Source organism: Cebus imitator, unplaced genomic scaffold (genome assembly GCF_001604975.1).
Source record: "Cebus imitator isolate Cc_AM_T3 unplaced genomic scaffold, Cebus_imitator-1.0 Scaffold127, whole genome shotgun sequence".
Classification (NCBI taxonomy): Eukaryota; Metazoa; Chordata; class Mammalia; order Primates; family Cebidae; genus Cebus; species Cebus imitator.
Window position 1 is genome coordinate 730,280 of NW_016107442.1, and position 25,610 is coordinate 755,889.

A 25,610-nucleotide genomic window follows, 5' to 3' on the forward strand; every position below is an offset into this window, starting at 1 on the left:
ATTTCTCTTATTTACTTGTTTATTCTTTAGTGACCATTTCCTCTTCGGCATGCAAGTTTTTTAAGGGCAGGTGCTGTCTTATCTACTGCTGTGCATCAGGACCCAGCATGGTGGCTGCATCTACATAGCAAAGATTTGCTCTTCACCAGCTTTCAAATTAGATAGACTTGAGTTCAAATTCTGGCTCTACTAATTCCAGTTTTTGTATCTTGTTGAGATACACAGTCTCTCTATGCCTCAGTCACTTCCATTTTAAGGTTCTCTATTGCTCTCCTATTGATATAAACACTTTTAAGGGCATGAGGTGGGAAGCATAAACATTATTTTTAATGAGAAGATCAACCAAAATTTGCATACAAATTTCAGAAAATGCTAATGTCAGGGGAAAGAGTATGTTTTAGAATAAAAATAACTGGATAATAGTCCCCTGATAGAGATGCTGCTGTGATTAAATAAGAAGGTATTTGAGACACTTGACTGAGGGCCTATCCTTCCTCCTTCACTATAACCAAAGTCACTCAGCATTCAAACTATGTAAGCATTCTGGATGTGAGACCTCTAAAATGCTATCATTCTATTTTCAGATAAAGTTGTGTCAAACAATATTTATGATGAAATACATCAAACTTGTCCTACTGTTCAGCATAATTTGGGTACCCATTTGGTCTGAGTTCTCAGACAGGTCATATATTTAAAAAATGATAGATACTGTGTTTTAAGAAAGTTCACTTAATAAATGTGAAATATAAATTACCTCAGTCATCTGTATATTTATTAGAACTGAAGCAATTAAAGCCTTCTATGATTAGGTTCTTTGGTACTTATTCAGAAAACACTTCAGTAAGTGGTAAAAAGTGAGAACACCCCAATTATTACTTGTTAGTTTTATCTGCATGATACCAGAATGTAATTCCAAAGATTATATTCTCCTGATTATTTGAGAAGCAGGTAACTGGCTTACCAAAGCAGAGGAAGCACATGGCTCGCTCTGCCTGTGTACTGAGCCATTCCATGTGACCAGATAGATGTCAGGGGAAACTCATGGCTTTCCAGACATCTGATCTGAAGCTAACATTATAATCTGGGAATCCTTGTTTTTTTGTTAGTTTGTTTTGTTTTGTTTTGGTATGTCTGGCTGTCATATAAGAATTAATTCCCATAATAGTACTATAGTTAATATAAAAAGGTATATACTTTTGTTATTCACATGAGTTTAAGTTTTTCTAAGCCAAAGCTAAATAAAACCTTCTTAACCCCTCCAGATTCAGAAATGTTCCATCACTTGTCTCCTCTCTCTCTCCATTCACATCTTCCTCTCTGCTTGCTCTTCAGTGTGTTTGTCTGTTCATGCTTATACCACTCTGTTCCTATACCCTCTCCTCTTCATTTTAACATTTTTTAATCCCACAAAACAGAAACACACGTGTTTTCAATCAACATCTCCATGTGTTTGTGTTTCCATCCTTACTAGTCTTCTGGACTAGTGACATCCAAATTGCAAAAATGAAGTCACTTTGAACTTCCATGGGACTCTATGCATTTGAAGCTGATTATAATTCATTAAGTATGAAGAAGAAAATTATTTTTGGCTTTCCCACTCTTTTTCCAACATCTTTGTTCATTCGCATAGTAATTATTTTAGGCACCTCCCCTTCTGTAACATTCTCCAGGATTCTGACCTTGAGTGTGCTACTCTTTTGGCTTGGGGAGTCTCACATATTGCAATGGTGTGGACCATCAGTTCTGTGTGGACGGTCTCTCCAGGATATCTTGACAGTGATGTTGGAGGAATACAGTGAACCCAATACTAATTTTACTATTTGCACTTGGCCCAGTGTATTCATCTCCCGATCTCATCACCATTCATCGGTTTTCCAAGTTAGAAATTTGGGATTCGCCTGTATACTCTCTCCTTTCTCATTTAATGGAGCACTGAGTCATGGTCATTTTACCTCTCAAAAAAAGTCTTTTGAGACTACCTCCTTTACGTCATTGCTTGTAAAATTGACATTGCATAGACTTTACCACCTGCTGCCTGGAATATTATAAGTCCAACTCACCTCACTGTTTTAGTCTTGGATGCTGCATCTTCCTGCTTTCCTTGCCCCTTAAATCCATACTATAGCCAAAGCAAGCTAAGATACAAATCTATTCATGCCATTCTCTTGCATAAATTATTTCGTAACTCCTTACGAACATCAAATGCCTTAGGATGACATATTCAGTCCTTTGTAACCTCGATACTCCATACCTCTCCAGCCTCATTTCCAACTGCTTCCTGATTTGTACTTATTCATTTCTTAGTAACACAGAATTTCTAATAGTTCACCAAACACATCACTTGATTTCAGAACCCCATACCTTTGCTTTACGCTCTTGCCTCTAGCATCTTAACTGTATTTCTGGCTTGTCATTTAAGAATCTGCACTACCACCCTTCTTTATAGTCTTTCTCTAAAGATGGAATTTTGAATTTGTGTCTGCTCTTGAAAAAACAATATCCAGTTTCATTTGATAAGATAACATCGGCAATAACATCAACTCATGTGGGTGGGAAGATACATTCTGATCATATTTCTGCCACTAACCAGCTCTGTGACCTTGGACAAATTGCTAGACTTCTCTACTTCTAAATTTCCTTTTGCCTATGATAACCTCTGTAAGCTACAGTCTTTCCAAAGTTCTCTCCATTTTCTATTTTTTGGGTCTCTTCACCAGGGACAAAATATCTCTGAGTTGTCAATAAATCAGTAGCTAAGTACAACTGAAAGCAAGCCTTGTTGTTTATTGATCACTTGTAGGTAAAGTGGCTTTTATATGAAATCAATACATGTATTAAATATATTCAAAGTCATTGCTTTGCATACTCAAAGGGATCACACTGTTCACAGAAATGAGGTCTGCTGGCCCCCACCTTGTGCATTGTAGTGTTTTGTTTCATTTTTTTCTTCCTTTCATTAATGAAAGTTACCAATTCTGGGAAGATAGACTTTGGTAGAAAGGAAGGAGCAGATTTTGAAATCAGACCTGGATTCAAATTTTGCCTCTGTAATTTACTTTCTTTGTGACCTTCAGGAAGTGACATGAGCTCTTTATGTTTTCTCAGTACTAAAGTGGAGATGTTACTACTAGGGGATATCAGTAGATCAAACATGTTCAACTTGGGAAATGGTACACGAACACAGGAGGCACTCCCTCCATGTTGTTATTGTCACTATTACACTAGCTAGAAGAAATAAGAGCAGTCAGAAAATGATACCCAAATTTTTCATTATGTGAGGGATGTTTATATCAGTGTCAGGTAACCATGATATGCTCTGATAGTAGGTTATGATGCAATCCAGGATTAAATTGGGTCAATTTTTTTTTCTGGTTTTTTTTTTTTTTTTTTTNGAGACAGAGTCTCTGTCACTCAGGCTGGAGTGCAGTGGCATGATCTCGGCTCACTGCCACCTCTGCCTCCTGGGTTCAAGCAATTCTCCTGACTCGGCTTCCTGAGTAGCTGGGATTACAGGCATGCACCACCACTCCTGGCTAATTTTTGTATTTTTAGTACAGACGGGGTTTCACCATATTGGTCAGGCTGGTCTCAAACTCCTGACCTCGTGATCCACGCACCTCGGCCTCCCTAAGTGCTGGAATTACAGGTGTGAACCACTGCACCCTGCCTCAGTTTCTTCATTTTATAGATAAGAAACCTGAAAGCCATAGAGGTTAAATGACCTATCTCAAAATAATTCTTTATCAATTGATGTTCTGGTGACTTGAATCCCGTTGTTCTGTGTTCAAGTGGAATTCCTTCCCTTTAGTTTATGCTTCCCAAACTTAAGCTTACATTGCAATCATCCAGAGTATTTGTAAAACAGATTGCTGCACCCACCCCAAAGATTCTGATTCAGTAGGTCTGGGGTGGGCCTGAGAATTTGCATTTTTAACACTCTTGCACATATTGCTGATGCCATACTTCGAATAGCATAGCTGCAGACAGCCCTGTTCTGAATTGGCCAGGAAGAGTTCTCAGCTTTCTTAAACACCTCAGTCTTGGAAAGTAGCAAAGAAAGATGAGGCCATATGTCTTGATTATGCCCTACCAGATTTTGCATGGGATTCAGCACTGCCAATGAATGGAGTACGAGTGTTTCTCCTCTTCCTGTCTTTTCTGCTTTTTCTCTTAGACAAAAGGTGTTAAGTTTCAGCAAAACATACTCTGAAGCTTATTTTATAAAAATTACAGTTTGTTTTGGTTGATGTGCTTATAGTCGTATTCAAAGCTTTCAGAATGCACATGGAAAACTGCAGTGCCTGAGATGAGAAATTGGTTCTGGGCTCATCATTTACTTTGTGCAATGAAAAACCATGCTGCTTTTGTACTTCAATGGTGGGAAAAAATAAAGCAGGGCTAAATGCTATCTGGAAAGATGAAACACAGAATGAGTTTGAGTAATTGAACAGTGCTGCCTATATATCTCCTCTGAGAAGAGGGAAACAGATTATATCCCCAAAGTTCATTTGTTAAGTCTGCAGTTTAGAGCTCCCAGCTCACATTTCCATAGAAACAATCTTGCTCTTTCAACTGTATTATACATTACAAAGGGTTTTAATGAATTTACCTGGAAACAAAATTATTATTCCTAAAGTTATTTTTGAAGAAAAATGCCTTCTACTTTGTGGTGAGAAGTAAAGAGAGGGTCCAAGAACAAATATGCATCATTTCATGGAGAAAGAGGATCTGAGAGCACTCAGATTAGATTCAATCCCAGCACCAACAAATTGTGAGCAAAAAGGAAAGCACTTTAAAATCCTCACAATTTCCTTATCTGCTAAGTGCAGATAATATACAACTAACAGAGTCTTTGTGACAATTAAGTGGGTAATATATGTGAGGGCTCTCCTACCACATCTTTAACAGAGTAGGCACTCAATAAATTATCTTGTCATTGCTTAAGGAGAGTGCATTCTCTGGTTCCTCTTTCTTCATTTTCATCCCTTTTTTCATCCACTGAACTAAGTCAGTTCCACCCAGGAAACAGGAGGAGGTAGGCCACTTCAAATCCCACCTTCCTCAGTTATGTAGCAATTCAGCTCCACCCAGGTCAAATCCAAAATGAGCTGAAATCCATCTCGTCACCCAAACAAACATTAAGAGCTTTCCATTTCAGGACCCACCTGCCTTGAAGGGCAGGTTTAAGGGGTTTTGTTGTCATTCAAACTTTTTTGGAACTTGAGTTACTTATTACATTTGCAGTTTCTTCATGAGCAATTTATGAAGCAATTTCATAGTGTTTTTTCCCAAGGGGAAATTGAACTTTTTTCCTCTATTAACATAGCAATAGAAAATACTTAAGAGTGATGTATTGCATCTATTTATGTTAATTAAGGGGAAACCATGTGTACTCATGAAGGTAAATGTTCGTTGCTTTCAGTAGATAGTTCAGCAACATTCACTAACTCATTATCAACCACCTACTACTTGTCAAATCTATTCTCGGTACTGGAAATCACAAACGAAGGTGATTAAAAATTCTGCCTAATGGTGTTTAGATCCCAGTGGGAAAAAAGAGATCAATAAAAACAATATATAGTTTATATGTTAGTGGTAATTACTAAAAAGTGTACAAGGGTTTGGAAGAGGTGAGGAAGAGTTGGGAGTGGAAGCATGTCATTTGGGAGAAGGTATCTGCTAGACTTAGGTCTAGGAAGAGGAAAACACAAGTGCAGAATCCCTAAGAGAAGCGTGTCTGTATGATCACGGCATGTAGTGGAGACCACTGCAGCTGGAGTGAGTAAGGGGTATATGTATAGTGAGAGATAAAACCAAAGAGTTATCATTAAAGGCACATATCCGATTTTAAATGGCTTTTATTTATTTATTTTTTTAATTGAGATGAAGTTTTGCTCTTGTCACCCAGGCTAGAGTACAATGGTACAATCTTCGTTTACTGTAACCTCCACCTCCTGGATTCAACCAATTCTCCTGCCTCAGCCTCCCTAGTAGCTGGGATTACAGGCATGCACCACCACACTCAGCTAATTTTTGTATTTTTAGTAGACACAGGGTTCCACTATGTTAGCTAGGGTGGTCTCAAACTCTTGACCTCACGTGATCCACCTGCCTCAGCCTCCCAAAGTGCTGGGATTACAGGCATGAGCCACCAAGCCTGGCCTTTAAATGGGCTTCTATTTGTCTTTTTTTTCTATTTAAAAAATAAAAGCTATTGGAAGGCTTTTGAGCAGAGTCATCACATGACTTGATCTATGCTTTAAGATTTACTCTGTCTTTTCTTTCTATAGGATAGACTATGGGGAGGCAAGGGCAGCAGCTGATGCCTTATTAGAGGAGTCATGAAGGAGAGGATGGTGGCTTCGGTCTGGAGTTGGCAGTTGTACTCAGAATTAGCAAAATACATTTGCTAATGATTTGCATGTTAGCTAAAGATCCTTCTACTTGGAAGCTGCTGGAATCAATGTACACCTACCTGGAAAATTTACCATTTTAAGTTAGGGGATGTAGGAAGAATCCACACTGCAGCAGTATTTGATTTTAAAGGGTCATGAACAAATACTCACATGGCACATGTTCTCAATTATTTTTCCCCATTTTTTGGCAATGACTGGATGTCCCAAATGTGAAGATGAACACTCTGAGAAGATTAAGTTGCCTCTACCAGAAAATTCTAAATTGCGATGTGCATGTTCCATTTCCTTCTTGCTTTAAACCTTTGCATACCAGTTTGTTAGTCTTTTATACTGTAATTCATTTTGCAAATAACCTCTTAATTTTCAACTAGAAATGTAATTTTTTCTGAAAACTTGAATATCATCTTGTACTCTTTTCTTCTTCAGCTCTAGTGGTTCCTTGGTTTTCAGTATCTATAGATTTCATCGCATCTGTATCTGTCACTTGCATCTAAGTCTCTCCAGCCAGTTTATCACATTCCTAAGTCATCTCTCCCTGAATTTCTGGAACAACCTCTTAATTAGCCTATTTGCTTTTAGACCAGCCACCCTCACCCCTAAACCCCCAGTCACTTGTCTGTGCAGCAACCACAGTGATCATTCTAAAGGGCACACGTGATGCTGTGTGCCTCTGCTTACAGCCTTTCCGTGGTTCCCTCATGCTCTTAAAAAAAAAAAAAAAAAAAAAAAAAAAAATCCAAACTCCTTTTTGCATGGATCCTTCATGACCTGTGTTCTGCTTACTTTAATAGCCCTGTATCTTGAAATATGATTTATTCCCAATTCATCAACTTTGTGTTGTTCCTACCCAAACACACTCACTCAGGCAATTGAGCTCTTGCCTATGTCTAAGATAAAGTGTGATTTCCCTCTAGGTTCCAAGCTATTGAAACTACTGTTTGATCTATAAGTAACAGATTTTTCCTATTTTTGTCTGACCCTGTTCATGCTTAAGATCTCTGCTCAGATGATGTCTTTTTGTCAGAAAACCTGTCTAGAATCAAGGGCGAGTTTAGTGTCTGTGAAATGAGCTCCTAGGACGAACCACCTTTGCTCTCACTATAGTATTTAACAACTGCCTCTTTATTTTTCTGCATTTCCCATTTGACTGTAGGCACCAAGAAAACAATAGCTGGCTCACTTGTACCTACTATATTCCCAGCTCCTGCATCAATGTTGGACCCTTACTGGATGCTCATTAATACTTGGTGAATTATCTAGGCTTGAATAAAAACACAAAGCATAAGAACTTTATGATTAAATACACCAACTGTTCAATTTATTCTCACTAGTGTCAAGACATTGAGTCATCCTCCACTTGGGGCACTTCTTTGCAAAGAGCTATTATCTTTATTCATTTTATGACCTTGTCCTCATCTTTTGTCACTGATGAATAGACCAGTCTTTTCTTATTTTTAAGCCAGAGTATTAAAGAATGAGATATGAATTAAAATTTCAGCCCTTCACTCTTTCAGACTTGAAGACTACTTCAGAAGACCAGCAGACCTCAGATCTATTTTCTTTTATCTATCTATTCATTGACCCATGTCAAAATAATATAAAAGTGAAGTCTAGTTGCCTTATGAGAGTTTTCCCTTATAAATAAGCAATACTGTCGTGGCTATAGACTTTTATTGTAGATTACATGTTATGGTTGAAAATCCCTTTAACCATTATCTTTTACATTCCACCCCTGCCCTTCAGGCCTCTGCACATGTACACACATAGAAATGCCCGCTGTACACACACTTTCCTAAAGCTAATTGGTGCTAGGACCAAACTTTCACTTGAGATTAACAGGGCGTGTACAGTGAACTCGATGATCTAGTCTTTCTCTGAAGCTCTCTCCTCTCTTGACTCCCATGAAACATTACTTTCTAGGGTCTCCTTAGATCTCACTTACTAAACCTACTCTGGCACTCTTGGCACCTCTTGCTCCTAGAAGGTTGATTCTTTGTTCTTTTCTCTTTCTATCTCTTTCCTGAATATCTCATTCACCCCTGTCACTTCAATTATCTCCTTTATGTGGATGAATCCAAGATTATCTTCTCTCTTGCTCTGGCCCTTCTCCCAGAGCAAATCTTCACATTTTAAATCATCAGCTCAGCAGCTCTACCTGGATTACCTGACGGGTAACATCTTCAAAGGATAAAGCCCCTCATTTCCTAGAGCTAATTGCTACCAAGTCTTTGAAAGTCATACTCTATAACTTTCTCATGTTCAGAGAATTGCATGCTTCAACTAAAAATGAAAAATTCAGTAGCTGAAGAGTTCAGTTCATTTCAACTTTCTCCATCCTAAGACAGCTAAGCTAGTTAATGGGACTGATAACATGTTGATGTCTTTTCTCTACTGATGCAGTCAACCCAGTTCTGCATACTCCAGGGTTCTATCCTGTAACTTGTAGTTCATGTCTGGGCTTGCACCTAACTGTTTCTGACCACTAAAATGAAAAGAGAGTGTCCCTCAGTGTGATCATTATTTTATACATTCTAAATTGTTTAGTGTTCCCTTTTTAATATTTTGAAACGTACAGTCCTCAGAGCCCTTTCTCTGTGAAAATTAGTTCAGAAATAGGAATGCTAATTAAAGCTGCCCTTCTCTTCTCAAAGACAAGGTTCTTTTTCTGTACGTTAAAAATAAAACACACCACACATAACTCTCACACTCACATGCGCTTACCTCAATTGGTTTGTTCCTAATAAAGTGGAATCTATCTTCGTGAATTTCCGTTTAGATTATCTTTATTCTTCTTATTTAAAGAGTGTTTCCTGTTAAAAGTAATATATTACAACCGTGTGGTAGGCAGAATTTTAAAAAACCCAAAGATGTCCATATCCTAAACCCAAAAATTGTGAAATAATAAATTTGTGTTGTTTTAGGTTATGTGGCACAAGGTAATTAGTATTGCAAATGAAATTAAGGTTGCTCATCAGATGACCCTAAAATAAGAATAGTATTCTGGATTATTTAGGTGAGCTCAATGTAATCATAAGGAAAGAAGGAGGTAGATGGGTCAGTGTCGGAGCAATGCAATGTGAGAGAGACTCAAGTGGTCGTTACTGGCACTAACAATGGAAGGGGCCACAAGCCAAGATAAGCAGGCAGCCCCTAGAATCCAGAAAGGCAAGAAAATTGATTGTCTCCTAGATCCTCCAAGAGGAACGTGGCCCTGCCAACGCCCTGATTTAAGCCCAGTGAGAACCATTTCAAACTTCTGATCTTCAGAACCATAACATAATAAATTTGTGTTGTTTTAAGCTACCAGTCTTGTGGTGATTTGCCACAGCAGCAACAGGAAACAAATACAAACTAATTTCAACATTATAGTAATGAGTACAATAAGAGAAAATAAGCCATTTTAGGCAGATAAGGTGCAGTACTGACTGTGAGCTCTGGGAAACCTCATGCCCAGAAGAACAATTTCGTTTCCAGTTCTCTGGGCCTCTGTATTTGAAGCTGAGGTAGGGGAAAACTTTTCTTTTTCCTCTACTTCTTTTAATAAGACTTAGTCCCTTTTGTCAAAATGATTCATTGGGATATAACCCCCAGCTTCACTGATTGCTGGGTTACAATGAATCTTAGAAGCCATTTTTAGATGCTTCTGATTTAGGGAGCACTAGCAAGAGTTTGCATTCATGAACAGCAATATGGACCCAGGTAATATTAATCCTGGCCTCATGGTTAGTTCATATGTCTTCTTCTTTGAGATTTTCCTGATCTCACTATAAGAAATCTCTCTCTTCTGTAGTGTATATTCCCTTCTTGCTTGTAACTTAGCTATTGTGTAGACATCTTCACACCCGTTGCAGTGGAAAGAGAACTGGACTAATGGTCCGAAAGCCAGGCTACATGTCTGGTACCCAGTCCTGTGCCGTGACCTCAGGGAGCTAGCACTTAGAGAGTGAATATCTACCATGACCCATACCTGCATTCTCGTAGGCATTCTCTAAACATTTACTCTGTGCTTTCTTTGTTCATCATCCATTGAGAGTGTGCAGGGCTTTGAGGTTGACACAAAGGGGACTTCCAGGTCATTGAGACTTCATGCATTCTAATCTCATAGATGAGGAAAATGATCCTGGTGATAATTGTATATAGGATCGGGGAGAGGGAGACAGGGAGAATAAAAGGAGAGAGCACATGGATAAACATAGGAATTTGGACTTATTTGAGAAAGAGAATTTTGAGAACTATATGAAATTTTCTTTCCATATAATCTTGATATGGTTTGGCTTTGCCCTACCCAAAATTTCATTTTGAATTGTAATCCCCATAATCCCCACATGTCAAGGGCAGGAACAGGTGGAGGTAATTGGATCATGGGAGTGGTTTCTCCCATGCTGTTCTCATGAGGGCGAGTGAGCTCTCAGGGAATCTGATGGTTTTATAAGTGTCTGGCATTTCCCTGCTTGCACCCACTCCATCCTGCCGCCCTATGAGGAAGCTGCCTGCTTCTCCTTTGCCTTTTTCCATAATTGTAAATTTCCTGAGGCCTCCCCAGCAATAGGGAACTGTGAGTCGATTAAACCTCTTTCCTTTATAAATTACTCCGTCTCGGGTATTTCTTCCTAGCAGTGTGAGAACAGACAAACACAGTCCCTAAAACTCTTATACAACCAAGTATGCTAAAAATATTCATTCAGTTTCTCTGCAGAATTGGAAAGTGTTTAAGCCAAAGCATGCTGGGTTCCCAAGTACTATTGTGGTGCAAGAAATGAGGTTAGGAAGCTCTGAGAACACGCAAGTCAGTCTCTGGGAATCTTGTGCCCAAGAACTGGGAGGATCAAGCTGACGAAGTGATGTATCTATGGCAGCAAGGCCTTGGCTCAAATGAGCAGGAAGGTATCACAGGGCCTAGAAACAGACCTAGATGTAGGGCCAAGGCTCAGCCATGGCTAACGCAACATCCGTGGAGATGCCATTTGTCATACTTTTTAAACCACCTGCTCCATTTCTAAGGTCATCTGAAGCTATAGCTAAGAAAGAAGCTGAAGAGATTCTGTATTTCTAGTTATAAGAGACCCAAGACTGGTAGACTAGAAAGGCAGGATTAATTGAAGGAGAAGTAGCCCCTTGATCAGCCCTTTCCTGGAGCCCTCTTTTATTCATTTTAGATCACATCTCCATGGCCATCTATGAGAATCTCACAAACAGAACACAGGCCCCATTCGTCTATGTATCCTGGGACTTCTCAGTGCCTGGAGTGTAGGATTGCCTGATTCTTCTCTCTCTCATTTCTCCCTTTCCCCTTTATTCCTCTCTTCTCCCCTCCCTTCATTTTTCTCCTTCCTCTCACCTCTATCCTGAGCTCCTTCCCTTATCTCATTTGTGTTTTCATTGCTCTCTTAACCTTGTTCCCAGGAAAGAATTTGTTACTAAATATTTATACTTTATTATGAGGTTCAGGTCACATCCTACTTTTCTGAAGGTCATTTGCTTTTTAAATCCTGTTTTTCTTTATGTAGTGGGGCCACAGTAAAAAATAAAATAAAACAAAACAAAAATGATGACTTTGACACATACTTCCCCTTCGATATAAGAACATTGGCTCTTGAGTGAGAATTCTTGAAGTCAAGTCCCAGCTCCCCAACTGCTAGCATTGTAGTTTTGGGCAAGTTATTTAAACTTTTGCATCTCGACATTCTCATCTATGTAATGGGGTTAATAATTAGGTTCTATTGAGATATTAAAACAGTTTATGTAATGCACACAGCACTCTGTGTCATGTGGCAGGAAATCAATATTATTGTACCACAAACTATAATGCACAAAAGGGATAATGATTATTATTCTCCTGGAGAATTACTGCCCTAAAGCCAGCCCAGTGTGGTGGGATGTGACAGACTCTTATTATAGAGAGATTACATCATAATGGATATGACAGGAGAGCCACAAATTACATACTGGATTAAATGGGTAAACCCAGGAACTCATTCAGGGTAGGCCACAAAGGCTGGGAAAAGAAAATTATGGCAAAAAATGTCATAAACCCTAAGGAATGCTTATATTCTAATATAAGTTTTCTAGTTGGTCTTCCAAATAGTCTACTCATTTGTTTATATGAATTACATACTGCACATGCTTTGATCATAAGAGTCATAAGAACTATTTTCAAGATACATTAGTGCAATATTGCTGGAAGTATCTTAGGATGGAAGGTATTTTTTCCCTCGGCTTTCTATTTGAAACTCCAGTCGACCTTGTGGGTTCAATAGGGCATTCAAAACAGAAGGCTACAGTGCTTAGTTGTTTAATGGACATCCATATACATATTTTAAAGAAGTCCATTCAAGACACATTTACTAACCTTTCAGAAATGAGTCTTCAGCTAAGTGAATTTGCTTGAGTCTGATCATGTTTGAGCAGAAAGTTCATCTAGAGAACAATTAGGAATTTTCAAAGTAATTGAGAAACCCCAAGATAGAAAGGCTTGATACACTTTAATGGGGAGGTGATGTTGAGGGTAGAGTAGAGGGTGCCTGAGGGTGAATAGCTTTCATCACTTTGATGAGAAAATCTTATGATGTGAAGAGACATTAAGGGTCGTACACCAACCTTGTCTTTGTTACTTGCCCCATCAAGTCCTGATGTTAAGTGGCTTCTTTCAACAACGAAATCTCATTTTTCTCTCCTGCCTTGGAAGTCTCAGTCTGGCTTTACCACTGGTATGCATGCTGTCTTTTGGCTTTTTTTGTTTTTGAAACAGGGTCACACTCTGTTGCCCAGGCTGGAGTGCAGCAGTATTGGCAGCACCTGCTTCTCGGGCTCAAGCAATCCTCCCACCTCAGCTCCCCAAGGAGCTGAGACTACAGGCCCATGTTACCCTGCTCAGCTAATTTTTGTAATTTTGTAATTTTCTCCATGTTGCCCAAGCTGGTCTTGAACTTGTGAGTTCAAGTGATCTGTCCACCTTGACCTCCCAAAGTGCTAGGATTACACACATGAGCCACAGCACCTGGCCAATGCTGTCTTTATGTATGCCCATTTGTGTTCCTGGGACAGTCACTTCTTTCCTCCAAACTCATTTTCAGTGACCTAGATTAGGTTTCTCTCTTCAATGCAACCTTCCAGATGATGCCAACCATCCTGATGGCTTGCTTTTCTTAGCTCCTATTGACTGAGAGAAGAAATTTTCCTTCTAGAACTTCACTATTTTTTAACTTTTCAGTGTATCATCCTGATTTCTTCTATACTAAACGAGTCAAGAAATATGCAAAGCTAAAGGATTCAAAGCCACCTGTGTCCACTTTCAAGTCCCTGATCTTGAACAAGCCAACTCTGCTCTCTATACCTCCTTTTTATGCATTTGTAAATTTTTAAAATAGATTATTTTATATTTAAATGATTTCTAAAAGATTGTACAAATATGGCTGTAGGGATGAAAAAACTTTCTCTCCTTCTTTCTCAGGTTTAGTAGTCAGGCCCTATAAGTTGAGCTGGCAAAGGACAGAGTGATGGGAAAAATAGATAATAGAGTTTATTTACATGTGCAGTGCAAATATACATGTGAGAAGTCAATAAAGAGTAATTCAAATAGATGCTTAGAATTGGGGGCTTATATAATTATCCTAATAAAAGGTGATCAATTTTGAAGTGACAAGACAAAGAAACAAGGGTTCGGGCTACTGGAGTGGTAAATTGTTGAAAGAAAAATATATAGGAGAAACTAATGGAATACAAGGCTTATTTGTATGATTTTCTTACCAGTGATTATAGTTGTTTCTTCCTTCTGATTCAGGAGAGCAGAAGGGAATACTTTACAAAGAGAAATTTATACATCTATCCCCTGCCTTGAGGCAGAAAGGGGGAAGGTAGAGAGCCTTTTCTGAGTCTCCTATTTCAGTTGTCTTCAATTGAAAATAATCCTTATGCCAAAGTGACATATTTTGGAGTAACATTTTCTGATTCCCTTCATAGGCTAATAATCTTAAATTTAAATTTGACTTAACTTGTTTCTATATACATTGATATTCTATGTATTTGAGGAGAGAACAGGCAGACAGTAAATATATCTGACTTCAATGTTTTCCTCAATCTTGCTACATTTATTTTTGCATTTATTATAATGTCAACAAATAGTGTGGGGGACATTTCTTAACTGAGACTATCACCTGGGGAAATTTCAAACTGAAGCTATAACAAGGAAGGAAAAATTATCAATTTCAGATTTTAGATAAATCATCTCATTTGAGATTATTTAAAGGATCACAATGGTGTGGGGTGAGGAAACAAATCTACTGACCCTCTCTCTTTAACAGAACTGTCAATTGATTTGGACATGCCTCCTTGGAGTGAGTTCTTACTTTCCTAAGAGTTTCTGAAGATATTTTCCTTTCAAAGTCTCTTACCCTGTTAAATGATCCCAGTTAAAGAACCATCAACATGGGGTAACTCTTAGGCCAACTGTGGTGAATGACGAAGTGTGGAGAACCTGGTACCAAGTATACCCACATTCAAATCCCAGTCCTACCAAGTGCTATCTGTGAGACTTCAGGCAAGTGGCTTAACCTTTTAAAGCCTGGATTTTCTCCTTGAAACCAAACTATAGTATAGATTTCAGGGAATTATAAAAGGATTAAATTAGTTAATATCTGTAAAGATTTTAGAGTAGTGTCTGACGCTTAAAAGTTCTCCATAAAGTTCTCTACCATTTTTGGAGTAAATCAGGTATAAACCCTGGTTATGTCCCTTGTTTAATGTAATTTTGTGAAAATAAATTAATCCCAATGCCCCTTACTTTTTATTCTTCTTTGAAATAGTGATAATAACACCTAACCTATTGATTTGGGTGACATGAAACTAATTCATACAGATAAACTACATAATACAGTGCCTGGCTTAGAGTCAGTGGGTAAAAGCCATTACCGTATCTTTGGTATTCCCCTCCTTTGGTCTGAAAGACAGACCTCTATCCGACACCCATTATGATGTAAAGAAAAGGGTGAGCATGGGAATGAGAGAGAAAGCAAAGATTTTTTAATATAAAAAGCTGAGTTGGGGCTAGCAAATGATTGCAATAAAATGATTGAGCCATGATCTGGAGTTACTTTAAATTTTTAAATATTAAAAATAGAGATATGGTCTCACTATGTTGCTCAGGCTGGTCTCAAACTCCTGAGCTCAAGTGATCCTCCCACCTGGGCCTCCCAAAGTGCTATGCAGGCAACTATTCTTTCCCAGAGTGGCCATAGATAAACATCATTCTCCAGATACGCCCTGCTTCCCTTGACTTTTCAGATGAAGGGTGAAACTCCTCTGATGGTGCTGTCACCTTACAAAATCTCACAGGTCGGGGTGCATGCGAAAGAAACCCTGCATACTTGGGAGCCAGCAGATTTGATCTGGTAGCCACAGCTGACAGACAGAGCTCAGAAAGCATGTGGTAACGGTAGCTAATGCAGATAGGAAGGGGCCAGACCTCCAATCCGCTGGCAGATTCTAAACAGAGAATGCTATTGTCCTGAAGGCAAACCCTATCTGAAATCCAGCAAAATCATAATCATAGAACTTCATGTGAATTTCAAAACGGATAGGGATTTTATTCCTGGAAAATGAGATGTGGCGATTTGAAAATACTTTACCAACTCTGTAAACCAAGAGATCAATTGGCAAATATTTGCTGAAATCTGCTGATAGACATAAAGGAAAAAGCATGAATTTGGAAGCCAGATGAAGCAATGATTGCATTCTGGGTTTTCTAACCCTATGATCCCCTCTCTGCCCTTTAGTTGTTTTCAACTACAACATGGTGTGATGTAGGGTTAAAAGACATGTTTACATTTAATTGACCTAATTAATTTCTGTAATTTTTATTTTAACTTTTGACTTTCTGTAGCTAAAGTTTGGTGGAAATTTCAGAAAATGGTTACCTAAAATATTTTTTCCCAGTAATTGCTAAGACCTGCTTCCCCTCCCCAGTCTTGCTGACATAACTGAGAAGAAAATGTTTGAATGGCTGGGTGACTGGGCAGATGGATACAAAGGTATCCCTTATAAACATGTTATTCAAAATGAGAAGCACCTTTGGCAGGACCAACTTATTTCTAGTACTCAAGGGAAATGAACAACCCTGTGGGTTGAGATGATCAGCAGTTCTTCATGGGAAAAATACTGGAACTAGACCTTGGAGCAGGGGTGGCAGGACCAGGGAAGAGCAAAATAGTTTCATTCAGGGAAACCTTGCAGAGCCTCTGAAGAGTTGGAACTTGGCTGGGCGCGGTGGCTCATGCCTGTAATCCCAGCATTTTGGGAGGCTGAGGCAGGTGGATTAGAAGGTCAGGAGTTCAAGATCAGCCTGGCCAAGATGGTGAAACCCCATCTCTATTTAAAAAAATACAAAAAAAATAGCTGGGCGTGGTGGCTTGTGCTTGTAATCCCAGCTACTCTCGAGGCTGAGGCAGGGAATTGCTTGAACCCAGGAAGCAGAGGTTGTAGTGAGCTGAGATTGTGCCACTGCACTCCAGCCTGGGCGACAAATTGAGACTTTGTCTCAAAAAAAAAAAAAAAAAAAAAAAAAAGGGTTGGAACTTCCACCATAATCTCACAACTACCGTATGCTGAGCAGGGGACCGCAGGGACTGGGCTCAACTTCCCACAGACAGTTAATTCTTACATCAACCATGAGAAGGGGCCAGTAACATTCCCATTTTAAACTGAGATTCAGAGATGGAGCGGATTCTCCAAGGTCATAGAGCAAGCAAGGAACAGGCTAGTATTTTACCCAGGTCTACCAACCTCAAAACTTGAGCATGGTATGCTATAATACTTCTAGTAATGATACAAGTTACCATTTTGGATGGTTACACCCTCTATAAAGTCTCCTTCCTGATACCACCAAGCCCTTTCCCAAGTAGAGTTGATCTTCCCTCCTTGTATTCCCGTGGTACTGCACAGAGATATCTATTCCAGTGATGGTGCATTTACTGGTCACATTTTACTTCATGCCTGCCTCCTCATTAAACTATAAGCCCCCAAAAGGAAGAACTGATCATTGTTCATTATTTGATCATTCATTTACCATTTATAGCTCATAGTAGCAGCTTAATAAATGCGAATGAATGAATGAAAGAATGAATGCCTGTTGTCTTCCCATCACTATGCCCACTGCTTGGCAAGTCAGTTAACCTCTTCACCCTTTGTTTTCCTCACTTACAAAGTTAAGATGATTATAATACTGACCACATAGAGCTGTAGCCATAAGTTAATTGTTAGTAAGTCACTACAATATTGATGAGCACATAGTAAATGCTTAGTACATGTTAACTATTATTGTGATCACATCTAATTCCCATAATTCCCTTTAAATGGAGAATTTTAAATGAAGTATTATGATCTTGACTTCATAGACTAGGACCTGTTATTAGAGTGGTTAAGTGTCTTGCACAAGATCACACGGCAGAAAAAAAGTGGAACTTGCAAATGTCCCTGGGGGTCTGAGCTATTACACACAAACCCTGATATTTCCAGTTCACATACAGGGTCCGGGTTGATTCTTTTCACCTCCATTTTTAGGTTGGGCTTCAGCAGAGTGGAGCTAACCAACAGAGTCATTCATCCAGCGTGGTCCTGGCACAGCACAGGGTCTGTTTGGATTGTTTTAGATTACCACGCTGATGGCATCCCTGCGGACAGTGCTGTCCAGGCTTCCCAGTTGATAAGAGTCACCTGGGTTTCTTACTCAATGACACACACTCCAGGCTCCTCTGATGAGCCTGTTTTAAAAAAAAAAAAAAAAAAAAAAACAGGTTATTTTTATCATCAGAGAAGTTTGTGAAACTTTGCTTTGAGAGAGGCTGAGGCCAGACTTTAAAGGATGATGGCGGTACACACCTTCCAGGGGACAGTTATGAACATCTTAGGTGTTACTAGTACTGCTCCGCCACGCCCCCCTCCACGTTTGTAAATATAAGGACTAAATCAATCTCCCTTAATAATGCACCTGACGTGATAGAGGAGCTCAGAACAAGGAGTGGCGTGGCAGGGAGGCTCAGGTGTTCTTGCTTGACAGTCATTGACTCGTGGAGCTTTGCTCCTGCACTTTTCTCCCTGAAAAAGCTGCCCATAGACTTCCACCGGGGCTTTCAGAAAGGGCCCGTAGGCACCAGCCACCAGAACTGATTATTTCCTAGCATTCAGAGAGCGGCTGAGCTGTCTCCCAGAGGAGGCTCTGGGAGGGGAGAGCACCAGCTTTGGCAAAAAAGGAGCCATTCGCAAGCTTCCCTGGCAGGAAACTAGCGCGCGGACAGAACTGCCCAGCCTTGCGTCAGCGAGGGGAGCCCGCGTTGCTCTCCCCAGCAAGTTTCCTAGGAGTGTCCCTTCTCGCCACGGACACTGCGAAGTCTCCAGTTCTCCGACAGACGTTTTTCCCTCGCAGCAGCTCTGAAGTCGAAGTACTCGCCCGCTGGCTGCAGCGCGGAGTGGAGAGGTCCGCGCGCTGTGGTTAGGGGGAGCCCCGCCAGCCAAATGTCAGGATCAGCATGAGAGGCTGGACTTTAGCCCAGGTCTGTCCTCACCCCGGGGGGCTGCCGGCTTTGCAGGGTGCATCTTCGAGGAGCTGCTCACTTTTTCCCCTTGCAAGCCTTTGTTCCAAGCCTGACGTTGCTACGATTCTGTAATTAACTCCCTCCTCTCCAAAGGAGTCTGGAGGCTGGGATGCTCTGCCAGCTCAGAGGATGTTGACTCTGGAGTGGGAGTCCGAAGGACTGCAAACAGTGGGTATTGTTGTGATTATATGTGCATCTCTGAAGCTGCTTCATTTGCTGGGACTGATTGATTTTTCAGAAGGTAAAGTGGTCGCTCCCAGTCTGTGCTGTTGGGCAGGTCAGGTTTAGAAGTAGATACAGAAGCTGCAGAAGTTGAGAAGGCTTAATATCCAAAGCAAAAGTTTTAAAATATGCATGTTGGGCAGAGAGTATCCTAGCGACTGGACAGTTCATTTTGGTTTATCCAGATACTTGATATTAGAAGGGAAGGGATATTGTGCTATTATCTTTCTATTTGAAATCTACTTGGGTTTAGTATTTTGTGGGTTAAATGTGTTTCTAAGGTGGGGAGTTAGGACTCTATCCTATGGAGTGATAATACAGGTTGGTATTTGGTTGTCAATTTCATGTTGGCTACCACGCCTTAATGTCATTAGTGATTTCATCCTATGGAAGAATATCTTGATTTGTGAAGAGAATATCTATGTGTGCCTCATTAGTTAGGAGGTATGGGGTGAACCTGGGTTGTTTATTATGATATAAAATGGGTAAGCTTTTAATATAAAATTGAGTTAACGGGTGCTCAACAAAAATGTGCTTTGAACGCTTAATCTGCAAAAGTGTTTCATTTGCATTCCCCACTGAGTCTTATTGTTCGTGTGTCTCCTGAGTGGGAATTCATAAGCATGGAACAGCACTATTGCTATCAATAAATATTAGATCCATCTAATAGAAATTTTACTCTTGCTATCCAAAATGAATTTTGTTATTCAAAGATTGAAGAGTTTTAAAAAGTTGATTAACTTTGCTTTAACTATTTGAATATATGTGTATGTATCATACACATATACATACTTTTACAAAATACTGCTTTTATTAAAATAATATACTTTGAATCATTTAAACCTAAATCATTTGATATCAATTCTATATGCAAGCTCTTCTTTCTTCCTTAGTGAAAGAATGGCGTCCCTGAGATACTTGCTAATATTTCTTCCAGATATGGATATGATCTTTTTTTGCCAAGTTATGAATACTTACTTCTCACATTGTGTTTAATGTGGGAAGGTGGAAATATTTTAACTTGCCTATGCGTTCTGTAATCTTTCTAACTACAGGAGCTAAGACCTGCTAGCTATGATGACATCATCCCAAACCACATCCGGTATACAGGTCGTTTCTGTTAATATGTTAATAATGGTCAATGTATCTTATCTTCAGAAAGTCCTTTCTTTTCCTTCAAAGTAGGTTCAGTAGATTTTAACTGTTTAGACTAATATAAGAACATACATTCTCTTGTAATCTTCATATCTTCTTTAAAGTATTCTTAATAAGTTCTGCTTAGACACAATACAAATAATACAGCAATGGGATTAAAACCTCAGAATTTAGTTCTTTTTCCTTTTCTTATATTTCACAGTAATTTTGTTTAACCCCTGAAGGAAATCAATGCATAATTAGGCTTCTCCAATGTTACACAATGTTGCTTTCTCTTGAGATTTCTGCCTCAATACACTAAATTCTGGCGTCTTAATACAGTACAAGTAATTTCACTTTCTATGATTGGAATAATTTTCTTCTGTTTCATTTTGTCACCATGTTTTTGTTCTCTGGACTTAATTGGGTGGTAGCCCCCAACTTTAGTGCATTACACTCGAGCTGATGTGGTTTCAGAGCTGGGTTCTAAAGGACAACCTCCAAGAATGTATTGAGGAAGTCAACTTTCACAGTGCTATGAGGATAGAGCACAGTTCTTATGTGGTCAGTGTTAGTAACATAGAAATTTAAAATCAAAAGTCCGAAGTGTAAGGCCCCTGGCAACGATTCAGCTTTTATTCTTCAAGGTCTGTTTCATATCACTTAAAGTTGAAAGTTTGCAGATTCAAACTTCAAATTTGAGTTTCAACAAAATGAAAATTAGGATTGTAAATCTGACTCCCCCAACTAGAATCTTAGAAATTTTGAGCTGGTCTGTAATGTCTTCTTTGGGAGAGATATCTAAATCATATTCATATCCACATATGAATCTGTATTTCTATATCTACACACATACACACACACACACACATATAGATGTTCATAAATATAATATAGATATTATGTGAAATGTCCAGTAAGCTGGATAAACTTTTGATTATGGAGTCCATGATCATGCTAAAATACAAGGATGCAGGTTCTCACCAAACATAAGGGAAGATCCACATGTACTTGTTGAATCATTCCCTTTTTCCTCTGAAACACATGTTAGATAATACTAGTCTAGTCCAACTCTTACTTTACATAAGAGACAACTACAGTCCGGTGAGGTTAACTGACTTGTCATAAGACAAATGTAATTGGAATCAGAAGCAGGATCAAAACCAAAGACTACTGATTCCTATACAGTGCTTTTCCTGCTATAACATACTTTTATACGTCTTCCTTAATATTGAGAAAGGGAATAAATGAAAATACAAATGAGAAGTTTCTGGAATTCTTGAGTCATCCTGAAATGGCTGTTATTACCACATGAAATATTTGTGGCAAATGCATTTAAAAGATATAAAATCATACAATAGCACATAATTTCTACAAAGCTTTGACCTCAATACAGGCATGGGATCCAAGCATGGGAAATAAATGAGCTAAGTCAGACCACTGATCTTTGTCATAGATTAGAGGCAAGATTAGGACAAATGCAAGCCAAGTGGTCTCCTCAGCCCCTTTCAAACCTCTAGGGTCTGCACTGAATTTTGACCAAATGTAACTTACATTCAATCATGATGAATGTCCAGTTCAAGTAGAGTCCAATGATGAAGCCCAATGAGAAGGTGACCCCTCTGTCCTAGGCCTCATGCCTCTTTCTTTAGACTATGACATTGTCTAAGCAGAAACAGAACTTGGACTCTTTGATCAGTAGCCAAATAGAGGATTAAGGAAAAAAGGAAGCTAAAGTGCAAACCACACATAAAAAATTAAATTACCAGAGCCTTCATTCTCTCTAGTTACAAATAATAAAGGCTGACAGGGTTATCCCAATGTAAATTGCTAAACTCTTCGCTAAGATCATACCATCTAGAAAATATGACCCACAATACACAATAGACCAGAGAATTCGCCTTTTTATTTTTTTTGGTGGTGAAGTGACAATGAGGAGGCACAGAGTAGAAGTCTGAACTTCTTTTTGGCAGCACTGAGCTTACACATTGTCCTCAGGAAGCAGTGATACCTCAGTGGTACCATCATGGAACATTTATTCCACTGTGATTTTGTATATAATAAATTAGAAAGTACTTCTCAGTCTATTTGAATAAGAGGGCCCATATTAATATTGAGATAAAGCAGTATTGCCTTAATATTTTCATCTCTGATGCTGATGAGAATTAGACATAGATTGGAAAGGGATAAGAGAAACAATTCTCTAATTTAGTTTCCAATTTTGATAAAGTCTTATTTTAGAAAAACTTTTCATTGAAATTTAAGACTTAGGACACAAAAGCAATTTGTAAGGAGGATCAAAATCACTAATGTGATTTACAATCAATGGTGCCATTTTGCTTTAGCTGGAAATGGGGTGTGGAACTCAAAAGTATTTTACAATTATGTCAGTGATAAAGATCACCCATTTAAAGATCCAAAAGCTCTTATAAGGGAAAAAATAGAAATATAGCTTACAAAACAACATGGCAAATCAAATTTAAAACTTTTAAATATATTTTAAAAATAATCTTGATCTGGGGTTTACTGGGAACAAAATGGCTGTGAAAAAAATCACTAATGTGATTTTAATATAGGGATTTGAAATTTTGCACATATCTACTCATTAGTAAGGGGAGAGAAGGAACACTCAAGCTTAATCATTTCATACTTTAGCTCGTAATCTTGTCATTGAATTTTAACGTGTGTAGGGTCCCCTGTTGGGCATTGACTGAGAAGGCGGGAAAGTGTAAGATGAACATTAACGTCCCCTCAATATGCTTACATCCTAGTAAAGGAGGCTATTTACTAAACAAGAGAGCAGGAATAATGCTGGGCATAGGCCCAAGCCATGGCCTGTAGAAGCACAGGTAGAATGGTTCGTTCTGGAAAGGACTCCAGGAAAAGTTTAATGGAGAAGAAAAAATAGTTGTAAAGGATCTTGGAGTGGGAGAAGGGTTTCCCAAATTGAAAAATCCAGGAAGACAATTCCAGGCTGAGCAAAGAAATTGAGTTGTGACTCTAAGCACAGACAGTGGGTGCCTTGCATGGATTAGGACAGTAACTTGGATATGGCTTGTAGCACATGGGTCTAAGAACTTTAAAACAAAATATGTGGCTGGACAAGTTACTTAAGGCTCAACCCTAGAAGTACACACTTATTTTCTAACTATTGAGCCATTGACTCAAAGACTCCAACTTTGAGGGAGCAAGTGGGACAGATCCATGTTTTAGGTAGGTCAACCTGAGAGTAGGTGAAGATGAATTCAGAGGTAAGAAAGGGGAAGCAGAGATACTAGTTATGCTGTTGTAGCAATTCTGATGGGAGATTAGAAGGACAAATCCACAGAATTCCCTCCTCAATAAAATATATGGGGAGAACTGTCCATTTCCAGTTTTTCCAGAAGCTCTCATTTAATATGATATCCATGACCTGCAGCTCTTTGGAAACAACATAATTATACTTTATTTCAGAGCAAGGTTGTTTGGGTTTATTAAATATCTTTCTAATGAGAAAAGAAGGAAATGTGGAATACACAGAGATCATAGCTGTAAGTATAGTTGCTCCATTTGTGGTAGGAACTTATAAATTTGGATAGATTTATTGAATATCTTACAAGGTCTTCAATTATTGCAAGCTTTTTATTTTGAAAAATTTTACACACAAAACAAGGTATAGAAAATAGTGTAATCAATGGTCATATATCTGTTATCTAGCTTCAATAATTACCAATACTTTGCCATTTGTTTTCACATGGTTTGCATTTAACAAATATTTCTTGATTGTCTACAGTATGTCAGACACTAGGCTAGGATCCAGAATGTAGAGATCAATTAAAGATAGTTGCTGCCTTCAAGGAATTCTTAGTTGCATAAGAAGAAAAATAATACAAACAAATAAAATGTAATACTTCACGGTAAATAGACCAGTACAAGAAAATCCAAGAAGAATGTAAAGTATTTAAGTCCAAGTAGAGGAAATGAAAGCAATCAGAGATGACTCCATGGTGGAGGTGACCTCTAATCCTGGTTTTATGAGCGAAGAGAAGTGTCTAAGATTGGTATGCAAGAATGGTGCTTACGCAAATACTATATGCAAAACATTGGGTGAGGTAACACCATGAACAAGCACAGGGCCATGATACACCATGTGAAATTCCTGGAACAACAATAGAAAAGCACGACAGGAGTTGACAGTTTTATTCCTTCTCCTTGATTGTACAATTATCCTTGCTGTTTAGAACAGTGCTTGGTGTCTGGAAGTTACTGAAGAATTATGGCCTTAATGCCATTTGCTTCCATGCCGGAATATTGCCAGCACTCTTCTACTTATCCCACATAATAAATAAACTCCAAAATCACTTTCCGGTTTCCATAGTAGCCTAAAAACTGTTGATTCATTGATTAAGACTTTTGTTACATATATTTTTTCTGTTAGTAAGAGTTCATATCAAAATCCCCTTGCAAGGTGAAGAAACACCAAAAACATCTGTTTGCTAGAACTCCTGACCCAGGAAGACAATTTCAATTAAGATATCCAACAATGAGCTGCAGAATCCCAGCTTATATGATCTCTGGTTTGCTAGAAAAGTAACACATTCAATTCTGTAACTGGAAAAATGTTTAGATTTACTGCTAAGATTTAACAAATATGTATTACTGTGTGGAAGGGAAGGGACGATAGTCAGGTGTTTTACTGCCTTCAAGAAATTTTCAGTTGGTTAGAGGCCAGACAGCTCATGAATAACTAATCTAAAATGAAAAAGTCTTTTGAGAGGGAGTGAGGCCTTTAGAAAGCTCAAAGACAAGACCCATGTAGAAGATTTTTGGGAAGGCTGCATGAAGATGGTGACATTTTAAATCTCAAGAGTTGAGAGAGCCAAGACTTTGACAGGCAAAGACCAGAAACTAAAAGCAGAAATTTGAACTGTATTTTTAAAAGACAGGCAGTTTCCTGAAATCATTTTTGTAAACAGTTTGGCACTAAAAAATTCATTAATTTAAAATACAAAGTTTCTGCTTGGACCTGGTAATGCTCTTGATACTGATTAGTTTGGGGACGATTATTTTCCAGCTCTAATTATTTTTACTTACTTTGGAAACCTGTGCCTCACCCCATCTGGAAGAGGAGAGCTACAATTTTAAGTGGACAATGAGAAGAGAGGAAGGGGAATGGAATTTATACTTATCATACCCTCCAGCCAAAAACCATCAGGAAACACACCTGTGATTGAATAATTTTCATTTATTATTCATTACAGAGAGAGAGAATACA

General features: G+C 38.7%; 1 protein-coding gene across 3 annotated transcripts in view; it reads left to right on the plus strand.

The window, feature by feature from the left end:
- KCNIP4 (potassium voltage-gated channel interacting protein 4) overlaps positions 1-25,610 on the plus strand; it is a 974,830-nt gene that overhangs the window by 702,701 nt on the left and 246,519 nt on the right. Inside the window, exon 1 of one of the 3 annotated variants that reach the window (XM_017540611.2) lies at positions 18,288-19,241. The exons of the other annotated variants lie outside the window; for them this stretch is intronic. Coding sequence (XP_017396100.1) covers positions 19,130-19,241 — 112 coding nt within the window. The 5' untranslated portion in view covers positions 18,288-19,129. Of the gene's footprint in view, positions 1-18,287; positions 19,242-25,610 lie in introns of those variants that run through there. 3 annotated transcript variants of the gene reach the window in all.